This window comes from Hordeum vulgare, chromosome 2H (genome assembly GCF_904849725.1).
Source record: "Hordeum vulgare subsp. vulgare chromosome 2H, MorexV3_pseudomolecules_assembly, whole genome shotgun sequence".
Taxonomy (NCBI): Eukaryota; Viridiplantae; Streptophyta; class Magnoliopsida; order Poales; family Poaceae; genus Hordeum; species Hordeum vulgare.
In genome coordinates, this window is record NC_058519.1 from 178627371 (window position 1) to 178637790 (window position 10420).

At 44.5% G+C, this 10420-nt stretch overlaps 1 protein-coding gene across 1 annotated transcript; it reads left to right on the forward strand.

The window, feature by feature from the left end:
* Window positions 1-5088: 5088 nt before the first annotated feature.
* On the forward strand, window positions 5089-8917 carry LOC123425739. Its single transcript, XM_045109450.1, has 5 exons — window positions 5089-5497; window positions 6397-6460; window positions 7662-7826; window positions 8174-8239; window positions 8332-8917. Exons 1-5 carry the CDS (start codon window positions 5220-5222, stop codon window positions 8557-8559), a joined length of 801 nt encoding a protein of 266 aa, XP_044965385.1. The 5' UTR covers window positions 5089-5219; the 3' UTR covers window positions 8560-8917.
* The last annotated feature ends 1503 nt before the right edge of the window (window positions 8918-10420 follow it).

Sequence of the window (10420 nt, forward strand, 5' to 3'; positions counted from 1 at the left end):
CTATCAGTTTGACATTTGGAGTCGGCCCGACTTCCTTTTTTAAATGCAAGTGAAAGAGGATATCTGCCCGTCCCTGCATATCAGAATTCATACCTTAGGTACCCTGAAGCAAAAAACTGGTGCATTGCAAGCTTATTACCAGAATCTATATCCAGTCTTTTTGGACCAACCTACGTGGACGAGAACGCGACATCTTGGAATGGTCCAGTGACCAATCATCAGATTATTTTCGGATGCACACATTAGAGGAGAGGAAATAGAATGGACAAACAAATAGATGGTGCCACTGGTGCTTGTGAAGCTATGCAAAGAAGACGAGAGAGATGATAGCCCAAAAAATGGGATGTGTCCAGGCCGTGTGGGCCTGCATGAGCCCATCGGTGTTTATTCCTAGGGCTATTATCAAGTTTTTTGAAATCATTTCTGAAAGTTTCAATGGGGACGCAAGACAATACTCTGTAAGGTCTTAGTACCGTCAGTGCTAGCGATGGATGACATGCATTATCTATTTGTGGGCAATAACCTAAACCCCATTATGAGGTGCACCATATCTTTTTCTTGCCTCTACTATATGTAACTTGTAGGGCCGTTACCCTATTTTTCCTTTCTGTTACAATATTTAGTTTTGTACCATTGATGTGAACTTTGGCTACTGCAGCATGGAACAACTGTATCGCAAGACATTGTACATATTTGGTGGAAGTCGCAATGGGCATTATCTTAGTGACCTTTAGGTTTGTGAAGCTAATGTGATAATGCAGCATGTCATATAATTATGCATCCTACTTTAGTGTTAGCTCATACATGGGGCTATATGAGCAAATTCTTGCAAAAAAATTCTATTTGTTTGAGATAGCAATAGTACAAGATGAATACCGATCGTTACAATATGTTTTCATTGGTATGATATTTTCATAAAATTACTTTTAAACTTACTAGCTTTTCTGTATGCATTACTTTCCCTTCATGTGGTAAGGGCTGGATAAATGGAGTCAGATAATTAAATTCTGGACAAAGAGAAATGCAATGTCTGTTCCCTTAAAATAGGTTATGTGTCTGCCTACCTAAAAATGCAATGTTTGTTCCCTGGACTAAGAGAAATGCAATGTTTGTTCCATGGACATTGAAATTCAACAGAACTTCATCTTTTTATTATTATGTGTCTGCCTACCTAAAAAAAGATTCAGCCAAATGGTTACAGTTGCAACACTTTACATCACTTAAATAGGTACCACTTGATTTTAAAATTATGTGTCTGACTACCTAAAAAAAGTGATGGTGGTCTAGCTTTTGAGGTTTTGAGGCAACCTAACAAACATTACCATTATTTCGACAAAGTAAAAGTTACTTCTTTATTGAAATATATTTTATCGTGGTTGTAGGATTTTTCACTTATTCTGTTTCTGTCATCTCTACCTTTGGTGTTTTGATGTCTCTCGGATTTTGTGTCTCAGCATCAAAAGATACGTACAGTGAGCATTGGAATTTGAATGGGACACATTTGACGTGAGAGGAAGATATGTCTCTCATGCAACGAGGAGTGGGTTGTCGGTGCGGTAGCTCAAGATACTGTACAAGTTATGACATACTCCCTTTGTTCACATATATAAGATATTTTAAATATTTCAATGTGGCCTACATAAGGATTGAAATGAGTAGATTTGGTCTGTCAAGTCATGACATCTTATATTTGTGAACGGAGAGAGTAGATTTCATCTATCAAGTTTGACCAAATTATGGATCTTAATGTTTGCTTCCCTTTCAGCACTTATTAATGGCTTTGTTCGTAGGTTTTTAATGTTATTTAGTACAGTAGATACCTTATTTTTACTCTTTTTTGTCATGGTACGTCATGTGGTTTGGGATGGGTAGTAGAAAGACCCTAACCTGTCTCACTAGATGAGGGCAAAAGAAGAAAATGTTCCATGGAGAGGAAGGGTGGGTGGTGCTTGGTTGTTGTGGAAAGCTAAAACCGGAAAATAATATCAATATTTGGCATGACACAGTTGTAAACCAGAGCATGCATTGCTTGTCATCTGTGTTTATTTTTTTATCATTTCATTAATGTCTAGCATCTTTATATTACCCCGTGGCAACGCACGAGCATTCAACTAGTGTTCCTAAATGTTAAATATGGGTGTCGGTATGAATCGAACTATGAAATCGTCGTGGTAAACATCTTATATATAAGAACGGAGGGAAAATAAATAATGAAATGATAACTTGCAAAGCTCTTCAGAAAATATGTAAAATAGTTCATGTAAAAAATGACAAGACTCGAACAATTTCATCTTGACACGCCTCGTGCTTTGATCGAATTCTCACACGCTCACACACCGTATGCTCGTACAAAACTAGCAGAAGATCGTGAGTCTCCACGAGCTAAAATCCTTAGATCTTCAGATACAAAAAAATTATGAGCGTATGTATGTATGTATGAGCATTGGGACCCACGTCGTAACCGGAGGGAAGATAGCTGTTGGATAGAAAATGGGTTGATCAGTGTAGCAAAAACAAAGCAGGCGAGATTGTGCGTGAATGACTGTAGCTCGTGCACTGCATGCGAGTTCCTGTAGAAATGTTACTGTAGCTCGGGGTATTATTCATGAAGATCCATCCATTCATCTTTGATCAGACGATGTGGACAGGGCCGGCCCTGAGGGGGGGGGGGCAGGGGGGCGGCCGCCCCGGGCCCCCGAAATCCTGGGGCCCCCTCCCAGGTCGCACGTAGCCTATGCCTATGGGGCATGGTTCTGAAAGGCAGAGGCACAAGTAGAAGTAGACTAATATAGACGCGCAACCAATGTAGCACGTAACGGATGGACAAGATCCTGTTCCAGTTTCCTTGTGTTCCCGCAGGTGCACATGACTACCACGCGGAGATAATGGGCCTGGCCCAGCGCTATGGGCATCATTACCATCGTTGAGGAAGACCCAAGGTAAAAGAAAATTAACGCACAATGCTCAGTCTTGGTTTTTAGGTCGTCACGCTCAAACTCCCATCCCAATCACGGCAAGGCCATTGCGTGTTTGCCTCCGATGCGGCAGCGACACTACGACAGAGGAGGAGCATCCAAATAGGCTAGTCATCTAGAGTAGGGTCAATTTGCTCCTTTTTTATTCAATCTTGTGGGTTTTATGAATTTTGGGGTTTCTTGATTTCGACGGAAAAATTTATAGTTACAATGAGAGGATTTTTGTTTGGCATTTCAAAATTAGTAGCCATGGTGCTATTGCTCGGTTATGAAAATTGGGAATATGGGACGATGTCTACTGCAGCAGGATTATGATTAATCATTGAATCGTGTCAAGTTATTTATTAACTCGATAATCAATGTTATGGTTTTGTAGTGCAGCTGCAAAAAGCATTATGTCCAAGGCATGTTGATGGTTCCTTCCGTATTGAAGATTCCAACTTAGATCTCCGGTATCAATGTTTTGATAGAAAATGATGTTTTTGGATTTGGAGATGATATCAAATAGTATTGGATTTTCTGTCCGTTCAATGGGTTTCTCATATACTGTAGTTTGTAAAGTTTGACTGATTGACTCACTATACATGTGTTTTATCTCCAGGGCTTAGAAGATATTTCTAATGCTTCATAAAAAACAAAGATTCTTATCAAGAAGAACATGAACAAGGAGGCACTACATGAGTTGATGATGATCAAGGTATGATTGGTTTTGTTCTACTACAAGAAGCACTACATGCATCTTTCAAATAGCTACATATTGATGAAAATAATGGAGAATAATGCGAGATACATAAATGTCCAAGAGAGGTTAAAAGTTTTGCAACTTAGTATATCAAGAATAAATTGTTGAATAAGATTGATATCAATACCATCATCCTTGTGATTGCATCTGGGAATGTTAGACTCAAATTTTGAGGTACATATGTAAAAATTATGTGATTTTAAATGCATTTTAAGCGTTACACAAAACATTTTTTAGGTTTATGACTTTATGTTAAAGGGCCTCGGGTTCTAGTTTCGCCCCGGCCCCCGAAATCTCAGGACCGGCCCTGGATGTGGAGAGGGGTCAGGTGCACAAGTCATTGGATCTCGTGAGAAAGGAAAGAAAATAAAAAACTAGTACAATCCTTCGCGTGAGAAAGAAACGAAACGAAGGCCCTGTTTGGATCCACATACTAGAGTTAGTTTGAGCTAGTTGGGGCTCAAATAGCACTAAAGTATCCAAACATGAGGGTTAGATTGGAGCTAGTTGCATCTAACCCACCCAAAAAACTAGCCCACCCAAGAGGTGCTAATTGGAGCTAGTTTTCATGGGGCCCACAAAAAGTCACTTTTCTCTCTCTATCCACCAGGTAATAGATGTTAATTGGAGCTAGTTTTCATGAGACCCACTAAAAAATCACTTTCCTCTCTCCATTAAGTACAACTATTGTTAATCTAACCCTATCATCCAAACATCTCTTTGGCTAGAGTTAGTCTAACGTTAGTCATGAGCTAAAAACTAACTCTAACCTCTAGCTAAATTAGAGTATCGAAACAGGGCCGAAAGACAAGAGCATGGCCATTCTGTTGGTTTGGCGGAACAACCCAACAAATTTCTGTTCCTGCATACGCAACCAGAGTATGATTGCAGCGTCAGCAGCCCCGAAGCGGCGACCTTTCTCCGAAAACCGGATAAGCGCAACGAGACATAAACTCTATCCGACTGACAGGCGGACCCGCATCCAGTCTGGACTGTGGAGCAGGCGCGGGCGCGGCGGCCCAATCCAAAGTCCAACCACCGCCAGGCTACTCCCCTCCCCTCCCCTCCCAGACCACGCGCGTTACGTTATTGTTATTATTATTAGCGGCCGCGGGGGCTAATTACCCGATTTAACCACCGGCAATTCGGGCGCCTCGTCCTCCCGGCACCAACTCACCCACCCACGTGTTCCCCGCCATCCTCCGCTGGCGCGTGGGGCCCCTCGCACAGCCGGGCCCCGCTGGACCCACCTCACCGTGGGCAAATCGGCCGCCGAAGCGAGTGCGAACAGGTATACGTATTACTCCCAGAAAGAAAGAAAATCCCAATCGGAAGATGCCATCCCCCCTCTCCCTCTCCCTCTCTCAATCGGAGGCGCTTATTAATAAGACGTTAAAAACCCGGCGCGGCACGGGACCGAGTAGCAGTAACGTCATACGGAACAAAAACTTCAGGACAGGGAGCGAGAGAGAGGGAGCGAGCGAGCGAGGCTCCGTCCATCCATGGCCGCGGCGGAGGAGGAGGCGTCCACGGCGCCTAGGGGCCGCCCGGAGGAGGAGGAGTACGAGGAGGAGGCGATGGCGGTGCTGGACTTCGACATGCTCTGCGCGTCCGTCGCCATGTCGGCGGAGAGGAGGAAGGGCGCCGGCATGGGGGAGGCGGCGGCGTGCGCGGGCGGCGCCGAAGGGGCCGCCGGCGGAGGAGGCGTGCAGAGGATGTGGGAGGGGGACGTGGTGATTGATTGCTTGGAGGACCGCCGAATCGCGCTCGAGGCCGCCTGGTAGGTGGAGCTAACTCTTGACCGCTCGTTTCATCCGTCCAACCACCTGCTGTTTTTGGTGGGTTGCCACGGGAAAGCTTGGAGATTCTACTGCTAGTTTAGCTCAATCTTTCCATATTGATTTTGTGCGGATTTGGGCATAAACTGCGCTGCTGTCTTTATGCCAACTCGATGTGGAATACTACTAGTACCTAGTATTTTGTCTCGCATGAATACTGCCTCTTTTGGCTGTGTGCATCCTCATGATGCACGGGCCGGGGTCTTCCCCTTGGGGAAAAAATGGATACTGCTTGAAATGCCATCAGTGTTCTCTAATTTAGCCATAATTTCTTTATGATTAGACACAAGATTTACTATTTAGCTCCGTCATTAATTTCTGTCTTGGAGTATTGCTTGGTTAACTGTAATGTAATACTAGTGAAAGTCCACCACAGTTTGATGAGACTTTCTGGATTCATCCTTTGTCACTTCTTTCTAGCTAGAGTCGTGGAAGAAGAAATTCCTACGCCAAACGAAGGTTTCTCCCTAATTAGTGCTACCTGTCCTTAAAGAATACTTCATATCTCTGATCATCTGATGAAGACTCATGGGTGATAAGTGATAGAATCTGCTCGAGGTTTAGTTTTTCTCTTGGATTTTAGGTTGGTTAATTCGAGTACTGAAAAGTATTTCCTAGCTTGAGTCATGAAAGAAAAATTGACATGTTTAAGATAAGTTAGTAGGGAACATTCCCCAACGTGAGGTCTTACCCCTTTTGAACTTCTGCCTTTGTTCTATTCGACTGTCTTTGAAAAAGATTCCATTTTCCTCTGCTGTACAGCATATTTTAATGTGCAGCTGTGATTAAACTTTTGAGGATCTTCGCTTTAACTTTCTTGTTTGCTTGCGACTACTTGCAGTTGCCCATGCTATAGGTTTGGCAAGAACATGCGGAGAGCCAATCTCGGATCTTGCTTCCTTCAGGTACAGATAATACCATGTCTTGCCCATTTCTTGCTTGTCATTTTTCTGTGCCAAAAGGGTGGTCACGTTGCTGTGTAATATAGGTAAGCATGCAAAACCAGTTGAGGTTAGTTTAAGATGCTGCCGTTGGTAGGAAGTAGGAAACCGTTTGGTTCAGGTAGGCTCTTTATTCCAGTACCAAATGCAGAATTTCTTGTAGGTCAACCCTTTTAGAGTTCTGTAGACTATTACGAATATAGCTGCCCTGAAAAGTAAACATCTTAACTTCTTAATTATGTATGTGATTTTTCTCTATTTATTCTAACTTCCTCCTAATGCTAGAGCTGTGGAATATTTTGTTAGAATGTCTCTTGCTAAATTTGTTGAAATGAATGCCATTTCCATTTTAGTTGTTTAGACAACAATTAGCAAAGCTGTCTTCTGACTAGTTTATACAACAGAGAAGATAATGCATAGGATGTTTGACTTGCCAATGTGAACAGGATTTGCTTGGATAGTTATGTATTCTTTTGGGCTTAGACATGGTCAACAGGAAGGCCATCCTGCCCTGTTCACATTGGCAAGTTAAACAAATTAAAAGTCGACCCTCTCACAAGTATAACGTGCAGTCTCATTCCCTCCAAAATATAATATAACTAGAGATCATATTACTAGAACTTATCCTTTAGGGTATGGAGAAGCTCGGAAAAAAAGGGCAGGGTGTCATTCATGTTGACTAGGTCGATGCACACAAGAATTTGACTTGCCAATGTGACTTGCCATGACAAGCCACGCAAAGTGTGCCAAACAAATTAGTTGTTACGTATTTTTTTAAGGTTCCGCAAAAGTGAGTTTATGTTAGGTGGGACAGGTCACTAAGAAGTGTGGTTCTGCCGCAGTTTTGCCAGTGAAGCAAAAGAGTGGTCACAAACAGTTCTGTCATCTGTGGCGAAATTTGGCAAGATGTGGCTATCAACCAAATGTGCTTTATCCTCCATGTCTCCCAATACGTGCTGATAAATTTGTGTTCTCTCTGTTTTCCTGCCCTGTTGCGAAGTCTTTTGAGAATTACAACTATTGTTGCTTTCTGTAACATACTCTTATTCCCATTGAATCTGACATTTTCAGTTTTACCATAAGTTTACTTGAGCTGTGTTGTTAAGCTTATGTTCTTTTTAAGAACTCTTATTCACTCTTCTGACACAAGATGAAACTATTTCAGGCAATGGCTTACTTCATTTCATTAGTTGCTGTTCTGGTCAGCTTAATTGCCTTTTCAGTAACGAGGCATCATGTATATCTATATATGGGTCTGGGTTCTGTTCTCTTGATAGCAATCTACACGGGTTACTTCCGAAGAAGAATCAGGAAACAGTTCAATATCCGGGTAAGTATTTCTGAATTAGCGTTTTCAAATAAGGTATTCAAACAGGTTATTACCGCCTACTAGTGCCCTAGTGCTTAATGCAGTTGGCTGTGGTTCCTGTCTTCTCTTGCATTACAATTAATTCAGAACTGTGGCTTTACTGGAATGAACAATAACTGAAACTTGCTTTGAGTTAATATTGGTAGCTCTGCATACCCTTGCCAGTTTGTGTGTGATGACTATTTTACCAACTTTTTAGTAGATATTGGTATATGTACGCCCTCTGCATTAGTGTACAGAGGTAGTACTTTAATTCAGGAATGATGGGGAAAGTAAGACATCTCATTGACCCTTTTGTGTGATTTCAGGGGACTGATGGCAGTCTAGATGACTGTGTTCTCCATCTGATATGTCCTTGTTGTACCCTGTGCCAGGTTATATACATTCAGACCCCCTTGGAACCAAAAGTTCACTATTTTTTTATTATGGATACAAGTGCCTCACAGTTATCATTTTGGATAAGCAGGAGGCGAGAACTTTGGAGATGAATAATGTCCAGTGTGGTGTTTGGCACGGGCGGGGTGATACCATTTGTTTAGGGAGCAATGGTGAAGGAAACAAGGCCTTTGCTGCTCTACACAAATCACCGTTTGTGCTTATAAAATCCCCCGAGTTGTGTGGCATGGACAGAATATCAAGTGGTGCTGATGAACATCAGCCGCTCGTCCCATCAGCGCAACCAGGGCAGGAGTAAGGGATTATTCTGTACCATGGCACAATTCAAAAAGAACAGGTGGACTGCTCCTGCGTGTCACCGAAAGGAAAATAACCGGTGGATCGATTTCTCTGCGACGAAATCATCGGTCCTGCAATTTTCTGCCTGTTTGCTGTATCAAGTCTGAAGAACTGGTTTGGCAGCAACACATGTATGTTGATGGTGGGCGTAACTGGCCTGTTGTTGTAAACACCATAACGATAATGTTCATCATGCACCGGATGTGTATATGTGTCATGATGCTCGGGGGCTTATGTCTGAATCCAAGTGTAAAATTGTGTTGATGCAACGAAAGTTGGCGAGATTCGGCATGAATGAAATCAAATGTTCTGCTTTCTGTGATGTTGTTTCTTGTAAAACTGCCTTCCAATGCTCTTGGCCAACATCATTTACTGATAAATTGCTTGTGTCATCAATTACATGCACCGAAGAGGCGAAGATGCATGCTTGCATAGCAGTGGAGATACTCGGTGGGATCAAAATTTCTGTGTTTAGCTTACACAAATATACCTACCTCCCTCCGTCCCCGGCTCTCCTCCTGTCGCCGGCAGGGGCAAAGCCCCTCGTGGTTGGCCGGCGGCGGGGCCTTCCTCCTCGGTCCGGGCGGCTAACGTGGGGTGTGGCGGCTTGGCTAGCGTGAAGTGCTAGGGTGGGGTGTTGTGACGACGCGGTTGGGTGGCGTGGCTGTAGAGGCTGCGTGGTGACCTGGGAGCATGGCGGCGGCGTGTCGTGTAGATCTGGCGTGGTGGCGGCCGTCTTGGGTCGCTGCAGCAGGGTGACGGCTCGTTGATCTGGTCAGACGACTGACTCTTCGATGGACAAAGGCCCGCATGGCCGTTCTGGCGGCCGGCGATGCCGGATCCGGTCACTGTCCTCTGGCCCTGATCGGTGTGCTTCTTTCCTGCGGTTTTCTGGCGTGGCCGCGGATGAAGCTGGTGGAGAAGATCCGGATTGGGGGAAACCCCTTGGTCTGCCTCGGCCGGCCACACCGCCGAAGACGCTCAAGTGCGTCGTTGTTTTTCTTGGAGACGTCGGTCTATGTCTGCTCCTCCACTTCATCATATGGATAGGAGTAGCGGCAGATGTTGCCAAGATGGCGGATTCAGTCATATTGTTGTACTACTTTGTAAGGTCCTCGAGAATGATCAATAAGATGACCGCATGCATCTCCGAGATGCAGAGGCCGGGGGTCATCCTCCTTTTCTGAAAAAAAGTCTGCTCCCCACTTCCCATCTCACTACCTCTCGGGTGAAAACCCTAAATTCGGTGGGCGGCGGTGGCGTCCTTGACACCGTGACCTTCTGAAGGCGTCGCCTTGAGGGCTGAATGGTGGTGAGCACTATGTGGGTCCTTGACGGTTGCTGGTGGTGGGCACTGCTTCGGGGGAAACCCTAAGATCTGGTCTTCCAGATCGGACGATGACGGTACTGCGGTGTCGTTTCTCTCTTGGGAGCATCGTTTGTGGAGCAGCACTGGATGACAGAGGCAGAAGGTGGAGCGGCTTCGTCTTGCCTGGATCTTTGGTGGAGCTGCCAAGTCATGCCTGACCGACAGGTGCTATGCTGACTCATGCTTGGTTGGCAGGTGCTACGCACGACAGTTCTTTCAGAATCTTCGCGTCTGGACGGATGAGTGCAAGGTGGTGGCGCTGTTTGGCGCCGTGATGTCGTCGATGGATGTTCGGACTGGTAAGATGATACAGATCTCTCTCGTGAAGATGAGTCAGTGGGCCGATGATGATGTCGACTTCTAATGTGTGCATGTGGTGTACGCTTTAGGTGTGCTGCACCGGATGTTGGTCCCGATACGTTATGTGGATGGATTGACGACAACACCGATT

What these genes read in the sequence shown, in the direction of transcription:
- LOC123425739 (XM_045109450.1), top strand. Translation starts at nt 5,220, where the DNA reads ATGGCCGCGGCGGAGGAGGAGGCGTCCACGGCGCCTAGGGGCCGCCCG. An exon ending in TCGGATCTTGCTTCCTTCAG is followed by an intron (nt 6,461 to 7,661) that starts GTACAGATAATA and finishes AAACTATTTCAG; the next exon opens with GCAATGGCTTACTTCATTTC. An exon ending in GGAAACAGTTCAATATCCGG is followed by an intron (nt 7,827 to 8,173) that starts GTAAGTATTTCT and finishes GTGTGATTTCAG; the next exon opens with GGGACTGATGGCAGTCTAGA.